We start from the raw sequence: 16,607 nt of genomic DNA, 5'->3' as shown, positions 1-16,607 counted from the left end.
GAATTTTTACAGACATCAAAACCTTCAGTAATTATAAACAACTTTTTTAAAAGTGAAAAAATGGATGATTCATTGCCAGCTATTTTAGCTAGGATGACTGCGTGTGATGGTTTATCATTCAACATTATTTGCACATCATATGATATCAGAAAAGGCTTAACAGCCAGAGGCTTTTCTAACATACCAAAGGATCACAAAACAATTCACAAAATGATATTGAATTACAGTAAAAATATACTAGACGAAGTAATTAAAGAATTATCAAGCAGAATTGCTCGATGGAAATGGAAACAGATTTTCTCTCACTTTCTATGAATGGATATCGATAAGAAATAGACGTTACATAAATATTAATGTCCACTCTGACAAAGAATTTTGGAATCTAGGATTAATTCGTGCTTTTGGAACAATTCCCGCAGAAAAATGTGTTGAGCTTGTCAACGATAGGTTAAGTAATTTTAAGCTTTCGATCAAGAATATTGTAGGTATTATCACTGATGGCTCTGCAGTTATGACAAAGGTAGGCAGGTTAATCAAAACACATCAGCAGCTATGTTTAGCGCATGGAATTCAGTTGGCTGTTATTGGCGCACTCTATAAAAAACCTAATAATGAGGATAGTCTGTATAATGAAGAAGATGCCAACATTACATCAGTTCCTACACCCAGATTTGAAACAGAGCGACGAATTAATTGATGAAGATAATGAAAATGAAAATAGTTTATTCATAATCTCCACTAAAAACGATGATGATAATTCTTCTTTTCTGGTACATCAGCAAACATTACCATTAATTCAAAAAGTTCGAAAAGTGGTCAAAATATTTCGTTCTTCACCTACAAAAATTGACAAAAATAAGTAAAAGAAGAGTTCTGGTTTTAGACTCAAAAACACGATGAAATAGTTTGGTGTCTATGATAGAACGTTTTGTCAAATTAAAAAATTGCATCAAAAAGAGTCTAATAGATTTAAAATCACTTTTTTTTTTTTCAGATGCAGAGTTTGAAATGTTGTCAAATATCCTTTCAGTTTTACTTCCTATTAAGCTTACAGTTAAAACAATCTGCCGACAAGATGCAACTTTATTATCTGCAGATGCTGCTATTCAATTTATGATGAAATCAATAACTGGCCATCCATGTTCATTAAGTTATGAATTAAAAGCAGCTTTTAAAGTACATATTCTTGAAAGACGAACAGAAATTTCAAGTGTTTTGCAATATTTACACGATGCAGGCTCCAATGAAAATCCGAGCGATAATGAAACCAATAGAGATTATGAATTATTTCTATCATTACCAAAGCTGCAATCACAAAAGTTATCGTTTCACAGATACAACATCTGGGTGTGGCCAACTTGCATTATGAAGCTGCACCTTTAGCAACAACATCTACTTCAGCCAACAATATAATAGACACAAATATAATACTCAATGTCGATGATGATGAAGTTGATCAAAGAAACGAAATTTCTCTGACTTTAAAAGAAAAGTTGGAGATAGCAATATCAAAAAAAATTTGCACCAGATTACCTGAGAGTGGAATCGACCGAAATAAAAAAGATCTCACATGCTCAATAAAAAAAGAAATGTCATTTTTTGAGACAAATGGCATAAGCGGAAAATACTTAACTTTATTATTTAATTATTTGCTAAGTATTCAACCAACCACTGTAGGAGCAGAGAGAGCTTTTTCGGTAGCTGGCTTAATCTGCACCAGAATTTGGTCAAGGGTGGAAGATAATTCGCTTAACAACCTATGTTTTCTGAGATCTTATAACAACAACCAACTGCAGAAAAAGTAGAACCTTAAAAATTTATGTTTTCCTTTTCTTATGATTAATATATAACTAACATTTTACTGAATTTTTTTTTTTTTTTTTTTCATTTTTTAAATAAGTTAATATAGCTTTTTTTAATTGCCAAACCATTTTTTAATTATATTATTCATTCATTTGTATTATTAAAGGAAATCTAATAATACCGGTTTAATACCGGAATCCCCGGATTATAAATTTTCAATACAAAAATACCGGTATTTGATTTTTAGTCCGGTATTCCCAACCCTACTCCAAACCATTTAATTGTGAGGTAAGTGTTCTAACACTAGGCTTAATTATACAGACCACAAAAAGCCTAAAATTTGATAGTTAATTAAAGTTTAATTGTTATTTTGAAAAAACTTCTTTGCTAAAGTTATTAGTTCCCTTCAGTCAAGACTTTGTAAACTAAGGCAAAATTAAACAAAAAAATATTTGTGTAATTTAATAAATTACTTTGAGATATTTCAAAAGCAGTGAAGTATTACTAATTGCCAAAATGTTTGTAAATTTTATAATTAAATTACTTAAAGATATTTTAAAAGCATGGGAAAAGCAAAGGAAGTTTCAAATGAAATAAAGAATTTAGTTATTAATATATGTAGGAACAAAAATGACTGAAATTTATAATGGAATTATAATTACCTGGAATAAGTCAAGTTATGAAAAGATTATGCAAGCACAAAACTATTGACTAAAATGACTGGTTATTAATAAGGTTTTTTCAAGAATAACTCTTGCAAGACTGCTGTCAAACTTAATTGAATTATGCCTCAGTTTAATGGGTGTTGTTTTTTCAGTAAAATATTTAAAAGCCAGAATAGAGTTTGCAAAAAATCATCTTAGTTAATCAGTTAATGGCTCGTCTAAAATCCTTTTCTCTGATGAATCAATGTTTATGTTATTCAGTAATGCACCCTACGAAAATCAGGTTGGCATTGGTCAATGTCAATGCAAAAGCCAACTTATCTTTGCTTTACGACAGCATACAGCTGCCGACCTAAATCTCTTAAAGTATTGACATGCAAAAATAAATTTATGTAAAAAATATGTAATATTCATTCATTATAAGTTTATAATTTATTTATTGTAACTACTTTTTCAAGTTTAACAAGTTTTATTTTAAAAAAAATCATTCTTTCTTTTCCAATTCATTTTTTCATTTTTCTCAAATTTATTCAAGCATAGCAAGGTTTAAAAAGTCAATAAAAATTTTAAATGTCTATTATTTTAAAAATTTTAAATGTCTATTATTTTTAAGTTTTTCTTAAAATATATTGTATTATTGTTTTAAAAAATAAAAATGTATGATGTTTTAAAAAGTATTTATTTTGATGTTCATTATTAAGATATTTTCTTATTTTAAAGTTCTAGACATTTAAAATAACAAAAAATAAAGAATTTAATAAAATAAAGAGTTCATTAAAAAATATCATTCTTTGGTTTGAAAAAATGGCAAACAAAATGCAGATTTCACAGGCACAGAGGTTCATTCCAGTATTAAAGTATCATTCCAGTATTAAAGTATCTCTCACATTATGTGCTATAAAAGTTTTATAATTTTATCAATTGCTATTAGTCTGAATATTTTAAGTCTAAATATATTTTATCAATTGCTATTATTTTGAGTAGATTCAACTAACTACTATAAGTTCAAATAATTTGGATTTCAAACAAGTTATGTTCAAAACCATTTAATTGGATTTAGTACAAAAACTTTTTTTCACTTTTTTTTGACTTCTGGCTATAATAACAAATTATTTAACAAGCTTATTATAACAAATTAAAATTTAACATGGAAAATATAACAAGAAAAAAGTTTTAATTTAAAATTAATGTCAGAATGACGTATTTAATAAAAAATCATTGACTTATTATTTTGTAGTTTTTGTTTTTGTTGTCTTGTTTTCATGAAGAAAAGATTGAAAAAAAAAAAAAAGTTAGAAAAGATGAATTTTTTTCTTTTAAATTCATTATTAAAAGTTAAAAGACAAATAAATATAGTTTAACTTTTATCTAGAATTTTCCATAAAGTTTGTTTAACCCATAACCTTCATTATATACTTGTTGTTTTAAAAAATAAAAATTTCATGCTTAATTAATAATTATTCAGGATATAAAAATATAATTGCATGCAATATAAATAACATTTCAAAAATTATTTCAAATTTTATATTCTTAAATCAATCTATATCTATGATGAAATTAAATTTTTTTATTTTTATTAGCGGTAGTTTAAGAATATTACTAAAAAAATGGGGGTAGTTTAAGAGTGTTACCAAAAAAATACCAACAATGATTTTTATCAATGATTATTTGAGAATAAAAATAAAAAAAGTTGGTAAGTTTGATAAAGTTTTTAAAAAATTTCAAAGAAGTTAAATTTTAAATCCTTGTTTATAAAATCGTGTTATTTGAAATATTGTTGATATCACTTAAGACCTCTTAGTTTAAGATGATGATGTGATCACCTGATGATGTGTTTAGGTGCTACAGTTTCTTTTTATATATTTTTTACCATAAGAAATATGTAGCAAGGTTTTTTGTTTGTTTTTTTGTTGTTAATAAAAATTATCTTGCCTATCTTAGTTTGTAGTTTGTATCTTAGTTTGTAGTTTGTATCTTAGTTTGTAGTTTGTAGTTTGTATCTTGTTTGCCTATCTTAGTTTGCCTATATCTTAGTTTGTAGTAAAAATTTTATGCTTTTCTTGTTATCATATTTTTTTGTTATTAGAGATTATGGAACAATGTACTTCACTTATTTCACGCATATTTATTGTTAAAGACTCAATGATGGTTGGTACTTTATTTTATAAGTCTTTTTCTATTGTTTACTTTTTAAATATAAATTTTTATTTTTTATTTATATATGAGACTTTGCTAAATGACAAGTGAGAATGAGTTTTAGTTGATGGACTAGAGATGATAGCTCCTTTGATGAGCGACCATGATAGTATTTATAGGAAAGAGAAAGAGATGCAACTTTACAATGATGGAAGAAAGGCTCAAGCCTGGCTGATAGAGTGGGTCGAACTACGTTTACCATATGTTTTTGACCTTGTCTTGGAAAGAAAGAGCATCATTAGAAGAACCAGCCCAAATTTGCCATCAATATATATAATAAACCATACAGTGGCAGTTAAGAGGTTTTTAGAGGTAGAGAATGAAATGAGGACGATAATGGCAAGCATGATAAAGAGAAGCAACCTTAGCAGATACTAACTTTGCAATTGATCTCTAAATAGATTTTGATGCTTTTGGTGTTTGGTGATTGGTGTTTGATGATTGGATTTTATACATTTTATATGTGTTTGTTTTTTGAGAATGTTTTCTACAAAGAAATATAAAGAGGTTGCACTAAAAGCTCAACTAAAATACTTATTGCTATAAGTGTTACATGCTGTTGTGCCAAATTCAAATAATAAAATTTTTAATTCTAATCTTTCTCATAATACTAAAACATGCCATTACTTGATCCATATCTTTTACTATATTTACATTCATCTCTACTTCATCATGTTGTTTACTATCTTTTCATTCATCTTTTCTTCATCATGTTGTTCTGTATTTGTTTTTAAATCCTAGTCTAATTTGTTAGTAGCAACATTTGTAACTAGGCATTCTTTTGTAACAAAAACTTGAAAAAAAAATTTCAAAACAATAACAATTATTTACAAACTTTAATATTTTTATTTATAATTTTAAGCAATAAAAATATTTTAGAGCTTCACTTTTAGTAGACCATGAGATTCCTACTTTTTTTTTTTTTTGGTTGTGCCTTGTATAACAATATCAAATGGGAAAATAAGGTGCAAAATTGTGGTTTTTATTACCTCTAAAAATGGATCTTTTTTTTGAACATGCATGACTGGCATGGCTTAAACTTGCAATCATGTTGCTACAGCAGTGTATAGTGTGAAAAATACTGTAAGAAACTTCTTAGCAAACTTTGTACAAATAATTTAAATTTTAGCTGGCACTAAGTGGAGTAGAGATCAAAGACCTTGAATTTGGAAGTAGAACAAAGACGTAAAAAAAAGTAAAAATTAGTAGCAGTACCTAAATGGCTAATCCTCTATCAAATGTAGTATAAATAATAAAGATTGATTGTTAAGTATTTATGATTTTCTACTCTTTAAGAAATTATACCTTCAAACATTCTGTTATTGCAGTCCAAAAGCAAAAATTTGTTTTTAAAGTTTTGATAAAAGTATTTTTTACAAGTTTAAATATAAACATGCCATCTGAAAATATAAAATAATTCACGTAACACAAAATTAAAATAAAAAAGTTAGAAACAAAACAGTGTTGTAACTGCTAAAGTTTTTAAGTTATCAAGGAAACCTCAGTTTCTAAGGTTATGAAGTTATCAACAAAAATGATATAAATGACTATTAGTCTCGCAAACAAAATTAACCCAATTTCTACGTCATTTAAGACATATCTAACAAAACCAACAGATGCAACAATGTATGGTAGTGAGTTAACTTTATCAAGTGCAACAATGTAGTGAGTTAACTTATATATATATATATATATATATATATATATATATATATATATATATATATATATATATATATATACATATATATGTATATACATATATATCTATATGCATATATATCTATATTTATATATATACATATATAAATATAGATATATATGTTTATATATATAAATATTTATATATGTATTTATATATATAAATATATATATACATATATATGCATATATATATATATATATATATATATATATATATGTATATATATATATACCAACTTTTTTTTTTTAACTTTTTTTACTTATTTACTTTTTTGCATGGCTTATTACATCACTATGTACAGCTTATTACATCACAGTTGTATGGCTTATAACATCTCAAATAACTTTCAACAATATATATAATTTTTGTTTTTGATATATATGTGTATATATTTTAATTGATAAATAAATTTTTTTTAAATGAACAAACTTTTACTTATTCTACAAACATGTTTTAGTTTTAAATCCTAACAGAAAAGAAGTTTTTAAATTTAGAAATCATCATCAGAAGATGTGTAGTGCAAATGTGTAGTGAAAACTCATCTTATTATTGCTACTGTAGTACTTGACTGATGAACTGATGAAAAGACTGAGACTAAGTGAGATTAAGAGTTTCACTGATAAAGTCTTGAGATTAAGTGATCTTGAGAGATAAGGTCCTGATATTAAGTGTGCTTGAGAGATGAAGTCCTGAGATTACAAGTAGTTTTGTCTATATTACAGAAGTTATATTGTAAACCATGAAAAGTTTAACAAAAAAAAGGAAACTTTAGGAGAAAAAATTATAAATTAGTTTTACTGAAATTGACTTTATTTTTTTACCTTAAAGTTTACTTAATTTTTGATTAAATTAAATGCTTTTCCCAAATACAGAAGCTTGAAGTAACAAAAAAATTATTTCTTGGTACCTAGGTTACATTAGTGAAAAGCTTTTTCTCTTTGGTAGTGATGTAACATTAATGGTAGCAATCTAACATTAATGAAAAGTTTCTTGATCCTTTGGTTTTTTGGTAACAGTGTAACAATAACAAAAAGTTTATTTTTTTTTAATTCTCTACCAATATATTACATAACATGATGTTATATACTGACTCGTCATATTATATATAATTAAATGTAGACTATAAGGTTTCGCTTAAAAATTACTTAAAAGTAAAATTTCAGCTTAATTTAATTTTGAAAGTTCTGTTAAGCATTTAACAAAACTTTGTATGAAAGCGAGGCAAACTATAAAATATAAGTTATAAGTTTTGTTAAAATTATAACTTATAGTTATAATTTTAACAATAATTGTTCAATTTTAGGGCTTTTTTTAATATTTAAATTTTACTAAATTTTTAGCAATTAAAGAATAGCTATGAACGAAAAGCTTCGCTCACGGACTCAATAAGTGATGCTCTTGATACATTTTCTTTTTTATCTGATTTGGATGAAACTGAAAAATTATCTAAAACAGTAGAAAGTCAGCCTTCTGTACAAGCTGTCACAATTCTTCGCAATCAATGGAAAAAATGTTATAGAGTTCTTTATCATCATGTATGCTCCATAAAAGAAGCCATAGATGCTTCACAACCAGCAAACTCTCCCTTAAAAGAAATGGAGAAGATTATACTTCCTCATATTACTAAACAATTGGAGTTTATCAATATAATATTAAAAATTGCTTCAACTCCTGATGAGATTGAACTTTTACAAGGTAACTATAAACTTTAACAAATTAAAAATTAAATTGTTTAAATAGTAATAAAAAAGGTTTTAATAATCATTGAAATAATAATCAATAGTAACAATCGAAAATCAGTAGTAACATCTTTATTTTAAGTGCACTCTGTGCACATAAACTTTTGACAATCAGTACTCAGTACCCAGATTTTATATATATATATATATATATATATATATATATATATATATATATATATATATATATATATATATATATATATATATATATATATATATATATATATATGTATGTATGTATGTATGTAAATGTAGGGGAGAGTGGGGAGCATTGGGCACTTTTTCACATAAATGCTAATAAAACTGTTATTTTTTATTATAATCAAAATTTTATTTTTAAATATATCTAGCACACATATTTGGCTGTAATTGTTGCTAAGAAGAGTTTTAGTATTAAAATTACTCGCAAAGTTACATAAGATTTTCTAACACATGTCCAAAGTGCCCAAACCTCCCTATGGTTGGGAGGTTTGGCCACTGTATTTAATATGCACGATATTGTTTTAATATACTACTATGCTTAAGTATTATATAGCATTGCTATGAAAAATTTTAATCCAACTTGTAATACAAACATTTTTTCTTATCATAGACTTTACGAAAAATTAAACAATGTCACTTGGAATCAATACTGCACGATGTAGGACTTAATAAGACTTATCTTAAATTTGGTATAACCCAAAGAGGCTTGTCAAATTTATATTTTAGACTGCCACGTTTTATTCATGTTGTTGGTGTAGGCAATTTCGTCTTTATCTCCTCCAGGGGGACGCTGGCTAAATCCTCGATGTCATGAATTTGACAGTTGCCATGGAGTGATTAACCTCTTCAACTATTCCAACATAATGATAAACAGTTTTTTTGGTGTCAAATTTAACTAACACAAAGTTATTGATTTGGAATTTTCTATCCATAACAATCACATCGTCTACATCAAAATCTTCTTCCGATGAATCAATTTCAACAAGATCTACATCAGAAATGGAAGCATTTTTTATTTCATCATCACTGCTAATCTTCGTGCTTTTCTCGTTTCTAGAGTATTTTAGATTTTTGTTGAGCTCTTTGATCTTATCTTTTCTTTTTCTTTCTTTTTCTTCCATTTCTATAATTCTTTTATCGTGTGTGTCTGTCAATATTCTAGTTTTTCCTTTCTTCCGTTTCATGCCATCCAATTTTCTGGGGCCGGCTTTCGGAAATGCTCTTACTAAATCAGGTGTTACATTGACAGTGCCCCTAGTCTGGTTTTTAGATAGAGATTCCATTTGAGATGGCCCAGTGACTTCCACATTTGAACTTGTACGATCCTCCAGACTCAGATTTTCTTCTGTTGAAGGCTGTTCCATGGTAGGTTGTTCTAAAATCGATTTTTCTGTAGCAACATTATTCTCTTTCGGCAAGCAGCGATCAGTTATAGAAGAAAAAACAAAATTTTCATCAGAGAAAATGTTTGAATTGAATGGCCAAATGCCAGGTTTTTTAAATCCTGTTTTAATATTTTGCAACTTGAATGCAAGTGGGATGGCTTTTGCTGCTAATTTTGGGATTTCATAAATTGTTACGGTTTTGCCAGGATTGCTTACCATCCAATCTGTTACAACAGTGTTATAATAAGTTTTGAGTGGTCCATAGACAGTCAGGTCTAGGGGTTGCAGTTTATGGCTGCAGTGCGGTGGGAAAGTCATTAAAACAATGCCTGATTCTTTACAAAAATCAAGAACTGGTACTGAAATATGGCTCTCGTAATTGTCCAGCAGCAATAGAACTGGTGAGAAAGGCATTGGTTTTGCGTGTTTTGCAAAATGGTGTATATATTTTAAAAAACATGGTGCTGTCATCCACCCTGAAGGATGTGCTGCTCCATCTGAACCAACAGGTGCATCATTTAGCATATATGTTTTGAAATTAACCCGTGGGAATATGAAAAAGGGTGGTATTGAGTTACCCAATGCATTAATACCGCATTACAAGTGTCCCTCTTTCAGCTGACGTTACTTGCCCAACTTGCTTAGTGCCTCTGAGAGCAATCACTTTCTGGGTTCGTTGTACTGTTGATAATCCAGTTTCGTCTATATTGTAAATAGACTCAGGGCCGTAGCAATGCCGTTCATATACAGTTTTAAGATTTTCAAAAAAATCTCTGACATTTTTCTTATTGAAACTTGTGGCATGTGAGAGACTGGTAGCTTCTGGTGTCCTTATCAAAAGATGAGGTTGTCTTTTAAAAAATCCCCTTAGCCAATCATTGGATGCAAGTTTCTTCTCTGTCCAGTTGTGCGGTATTTTTTTATTAATAGCAGTGGCGTATTTGTAAACCAATTCACGTGCCTTCAGTTTTGACATTCCATGGTTTAGTTTAAATAATGTTACAAGATATTCTGAAATTTTTTCTTCTTCATCTTTCATGAATATTTGGGATGATATAAATTTAGAAGAAATATCTTTCACAACGCCACCCTGTTTTATGTATCTTTGAAGGTTAGACCTGGGTATATTATATTTAATCGCAGTAGTTTTAATTTTTCCTCCTTTAGAAACCTCATCCAATGCGCGCAAAATAACATCTTTAGGTATTTCACGTCGTTTATTTCTTTTTTTAAATGAAAACGGCATTGTCCTGAAAAGAAATGATTAAACATTCAATTCAATAGGCATAGCAAAAAACTACAAACGTATGACACCAAAACAAACTATAAAAAAGGGGGAGCATTGGGCATGCCCAAACCTCCCTTCTACCTGTGTGCCCAATGCTCCTTATAACCTCACTTTTCAAATAGATTTGAATAAGTTTATTTTTATCAAATGTTAAATCCTAATTGCCAGGTAAATATAATGTTTATTAAATGCAAAAGAAAAAGTTAACACAGATACTTACACTTTCTTGCAGATTTCTTTGTTATCTTTCTTCAAATCCCAAACAAAATATTTACTTTTGTACGCAACAAACCATTAAGCGCATGTAACTTGACAACCAAGTGAAATGACAGAGACACTTTGTTATCTTTCTTCAAATCCCAAACAAAATATTTACTTTTGTACGCAACAAACCATTAAGCGCATGTAACTTGACAACCAAGTGAAATGACAGAGACACTTTTGATGAGCGGTGTTGCCAGTTATAAAACTATAGTGCTATGGTAGAAAACAAAAAATATCTAGAATAGATTATGAGAAATGAGGGGGTGCCCAAACCTCCCGACTGCCCAATGCTCCCCTCCTTCCCCTATATGTGTTGCCAGTTATAAAACTATAGTGCTATGGTAGAAAACAAAAAATATCTAGAATAGATTATGAGAAATGAGGGGGTGCCCAAACCTCCCGACTGCCCAATGCTCCCCTCCTTCCCCTATATGTGTATATATATATATATTAGGGTGATTCTAAAAACAACTTTTTTTGAAATTGTCTGCTGCCACCCCCTAAATGTGTTCTATGTAATAAATTAATACTAACTCTAAAAATTTTTGAATAAAAACAATTTTAGGGGTCGCTCAAGACCCTTAGATATCAGATGGGTCCCTAATATTTTAATTAAAAAAAATCCTCAAAAACATATAATGTTGGGTCTCAAAAGAAGTGAAATTTTATAAAAATTTCAAAAATAGTAAAAAAAACACAAATTTGGAAAGTTTGGTAAAAAAAAACTATAAAAATGGTAGTTTTTAAGCCATAAAATTTAAAATAGTCATCTTTATATAAAATGATTATTTTTAGAATTTTTATAAAATTTCACTTCTTTTGAGACCCAACATTATATATTTTTGAAGAACTTTTTTTTTCAAAATATTAGGGACCTGTCTGATGTTTAAGGGTCTTGAGCAACCCCTAATATTTTTTTTTATTTAAAAGTTAAATTTAATATTAAAACTATTTGTTAAATTTAAGACCTGTTTCAACTATATATAATCATCATCAGTTAAAATATATTTGTTAAAAATAAATAATTGTAAAAACAAACATAATAAAAGCAATAAGATAACAATTATCATACAGTTATCATTTTATGTTTATCCTTACAATTATATTCTATATATATATTCAAAATATATCATATGACTATATCTAGTTGAAATATGTCATAAGTTTAACTAATTAACATTTTAATAAAATAAATATAACATTTTAAAATAAAATTAAAAAATTCTACATACATGGACTGACAAATAGCCTAACTCGCAGTGGAGTGCTGCTGCATCGATTCAGGGTTTGTGATAGGCCAGCAATCTAAAAAGCGGTTTTTATTTATTTTTTTATTAGTTAAAAGGAAAAATGATTTGAAAAATATGTAGATAGATTTTTGTCATTCTGCTTTTTAATGGTTTTGATTCATTTATGTAGTTTGTTCAACATATTGTGGAAGTTCAACCTTATCTAACACATGGGAAGTATCATCGAGTTCAGCTCAAGTATAAATGCTTTATTTTTATTGGTTTAAATAAATTTTATTTTCCTATGAATTGGATTTTTTCGAAGACTTAGGAAGTATTATAGGAGTTTTAGATTTTTCTACAATATTGTTTCAATTAAAAAAACAAGCGTGTTATAGTTATTTAGTTTTTCGAAGCATTTTTTCAAAGCATTCAAAGCATTAAAAATAAATATTTTTTAAGAAATTTAAGAGTTCAAATGAAGTTAGAGAATGACAAGAAGCAATTAGAAGAAGAAGTAAATTTAGAGATTAAGTTTTAAATTATGCAAAAGTTTAAATTCTAAATTATTTATATAATTAAGAATTTAAGTATTAACAATTTTTTATCTTTTGTTCTGGAGGAATAAAAGTTGTTTATCATTTGTTTATTGTATTTTCTATTTAAATATTTATTTAAATATCCAATATTTACTCTTAGCCTCTATATTGCACTGAAGATTGCATTATAAACACTCTAAAAATACTTGAAGAGCATTCTCGTCGAATAAACCCATCTCAAGCTAATGTTTGTCATACTGATGAAGGTGTTTTGGTTTGACAACTTCTTATCTTTAAAAACAATTTGAATTTATATTTTGTTCAGTGTTTTAACCTCTTTTTTAAATGTTTTTGATTTAAGTTTGTCAAAAAGCTTTATCAAGACTTCAGGAAGGTTTTAAGAGCGACAAAGAAATATTGTCATTGTTTCAGTTTATCAACTTTTTCAAAAAATTGAAGTAAGTCTCACAGTACTTTGAATAATTTTTTATATAAAAATATTTATTTAATTTTTTTTATATGAAAATTTTTTATCTTTATTACAGGTCAAACAACGTCAGTGATTTTTTAGTAAAACTTCGAAAAGAAGCAACAATTGTTAACTTGTTGCAATCCAGAGATGATCTTATTGTTCTTACTGCTGTATATTTTTTCATGTTAAAACCTTATATAAATACATAAATTTATATTTATACTTATAAATAAATAAATAGTAAATAATTTAATTTATACTTATAAATAAATAAATAAATACTTAAAATAGTTAAGTTGATTCAAAGTACTTAAGTTTTTTTTTTTTATTGTTTTTACTCATTTATATTATTATTTATTATATTATAATATTTATATTTCTTATTGGTTTATTTAAACATTTTTTTAGTTACATCAACTTGGAAATGCACTTGTTGAAAATTCTATATTCCACCAAATATTAACACTGCTTGTGACAGGAAGCACACTTGTTATTAATGGTGCAGGTAATCTTAATACATTTTATTAGTTAGTGACTTTTTTATTACTTGTGAGTTTTTATGAAATAGTTGTGATTAAAATGAGTTGAAATGGTTATTGAATGGAAATGATTGGAAAATGAATGGAAATGATTATTGTTAAAAACACTCACTGGTCATAACCAGGTACAGCAGATATAATATAACAATAATAATTTTACTTTTAATGGAGCACAGTAGTAAAGAATGCAAAAAATGTTATTCACAGAAACAAAGAAAGAATCGATTTTTAAATTTTTATTAAAGCAAAATGTGTTGTGTAGTAATTAGTGATCAATTTATGTCGTTAACACCTCACAATGTTTACATTTTCACTTAATCATATCTCACAATGACTTGTTTACATTTTCACTTAATCATATCTCACAATGACTTGTTTACATTTTCACTTAATCATATCTCACAGTGACTTGTTTACATTTTCACTTAATCATATCTCACAGTGACTTGTTTACATTTTCACTTAATCATATCTCACAATGACTTGTTTACATTTTCACTTAATCATATCTCACAGTGACTTGTTTACATTTTCACTTAATCATATCTCACAGTGACTTGTTTACATTTTCACTTAATCATATCTCACAGTGACTTGTTTACATTTTCACTTAATCATATCTCACAATGACTTGTTTACATTTTCACTTAATCATATCTCACAATGACTTGTTTACATTTTCACTTAATCATATCTCACAATGACTTGTTTACATTTTCACTTAATCATATCTCACAGTGACTTGTTTACATTTTCACTTAATCATATCTCACAGTGACTTGTTTACATTTTCACTTAATCATATCTCACAGTGACTTGTTTACATTTTTGTATGAAATTAAAAAACTAGAGAAATGTGACGAATAAGAGGTTTTTAAGATGCAGGGGTGGATCCAAGATTTTTTTTATAATAAAGTTAAGTGACTTCTATGTAAGTTCTAAATTCTATGTAAGTTATAAAAGAAATTTATATTGAAAAATGAGATTTTATCCATGTTTAGGTAGATAATGCCTACATTTTAAAGCATTACAAAAAATCCTGACTCCCTGGCACAACTCATCCCTAGTATGAACCTTCAATTAGCTTTATCATCTGAAAACCAAGATTCAGCAAACATTATTGCACCAGAACTGTGCAATGATTTATTTGCTATTTCAAAAATAATTTTATAAAAAGTAAACCCTGAGTTATATTTTCACACTATTTATATTAGTTCAGCTTTGTTCTTGTTTTTCCATATATGTATGTGGCATTGTAAATTTTGATTGCCTTTTTTAAAACTGTTGTGAGTGTAATAATTTAAAAGTGTTGAAGTTTCTCAAGGCTCAAACTCTTAAAATAATATCTTTGTTATACCATATCTCAAAAATAGTTGATTCAGCTGCAATATCTATAAAGATTGCAGAAGAGTTAGATATAAGCATAAAGAGTTATAAATACTTACACTTCTGATTATAGTTGCAGATAGATGCAGAGAGTTTTTAAACTTAAATTCATAAAAACATATGTTCTACCATAACTCATGATCATTTAGTTGGCTTAGCTATATTATTTATAAAAAAGTTTCTTTAGAAAACTGAAGTTAATAACAGAGACATAGGTAATAATTAGGGTGGTGATAATAATGGTGGCATTATTATTCATGTCTATAGCAGAAAGTTTGGTTAGTTGGCACTGTTTATAATATTATTTTGTTTTGTAGAGTTCGACATAGTCTTACATTTTTTGATTTTTTTTTAAAAGTAAAATCAAATGTGTTATTGTAATCTTTTGTTGTATTTACTGTTTTTATTTGCAATTTTTAAATATTTAATTGTATCTATATTCAAAAGTTTGTAAGCTTTGTATTTATTGTATTATTATTACATATGTTTTTATTACATACAATTTTATTTTTAAAATGTTTTGGCATTTAAAATTTTGTGTATAAATACTATTGTATTGTATAAAGTACAGTAACTGCTACAAATATTGTATCATAATCATCTTTTGATGTCAAAGTATTGCATCATAATCATCTTTTGATGTCAAAATATTGCATCATATATTGCATCATATTACCTTTTAATTTTAAGTTTTGTAATCTTTTTTCATTATTTTTTGTTGTTTTTTACACAGACATGATTTTTGGTAGTTTTTTACATAAAATATTTTTTTGTAATTTTCTACTTAAAATTTTTTTTATCATTTACATAGATCTTATTCATCTTAAATCTTTTTTTTAAGTTTAAATTTCAGCTATATGCAACCATTGCATAAAAATCATGTTCATCAAAGTTTATTTTTGGTACATTTAGTCTTAGCATCACTATGTTGTTTCATTTGTATTATTGACTGCATCATTATTTTTATCTTTAAAACTCCACATGTACATCAATTTCATTTGTATATCATCTTCACATGTACATTATCTCCATTTGTACATCAACTCCATGTGTACATCAACTCCACGTGTACATCAACTCAATGTTTATATCAATTTCACATTTACATCAACATGACATGGACATCTTCTCCACGTATACATCATCTCCACGTGTACATCAACTCCACGTGTACATCAACTCAATTTGTACATCAACTCCACATTTATATCAACTCCATGTGTACATCATCTCCATGTGTACATCAACTCCACTTGTACATACACTCCACTTGTACATCAACTCCACGTGTACATCAACTCTACGTGTACATCAACTGCACTTGTACATCAACTCCACATGTACATCATCTCCATGTTTACATCAACTGCATCTACTTCATCATTATCTTAAAAAATTTATATGTGGAAGCA

General features: G+C 27.3%; 1 protein-coding gene across 2 annotated transcripts in view; it reads left to right on the top strand.

Annotated features, from left to right (window-relative positions):
• The window catches only part of LOC136071794 (rho family-interacting cell polarization regulator 2-like), a 59,584-nt gene that overhangs the window by 39,524 nt on the left and 3,453 nt on the right, over positions 1-16,607 (top strand). For both annotated transcript variants that reach the window (XM_065797093.1, XM_065797092.1), the window contains exons 10-16: positions 4,555-4,616; positions 7,710-8,064; positions 12,450-12,517; positions 12,959-13,064; positions 13,160-13,256; positions 13,344-13,440; positions 13,679-13,775. In XM_065797093.1, the coding sequence (XP_065653165.1) occupies positions 4,555-4,616; positions 7,710-8,064; positions 12,450-12,517; positions 12,959-13,064; positions 13,160-13,256; positions 13,344-13,440; positions 13,679-13,775 (882 nt within the window). The remainder of the gene's footprint in view (positions 1-4,554; positions 4,617-7,709; positions 8,065-12,449; positions 12,518-12,958; positions 13,065-13,159; positions 13,257-13,343; positions 13,441-13,678; positions 13,776-16,607) is intronic.

Source organism: Hydra vulgaris, chromosome 05 (genome assembly GCF_038396675.1).
Source record: "Hydra vulgaris chromosome 05, alternate assembly HydraT2T_AEP".
Taxonomy (NCBI): domain Eukaryota; kingdom Metazoa; phylum Cnidaria; class Hydrozoa; order Anthoathecata; family Hydridae; genus Hydra; species Hydra vulgaris.
Note: the sequence above shows the minus strand (reverse complement) of the source record. Positions and strands in the feature narration are given on the sequence as shown.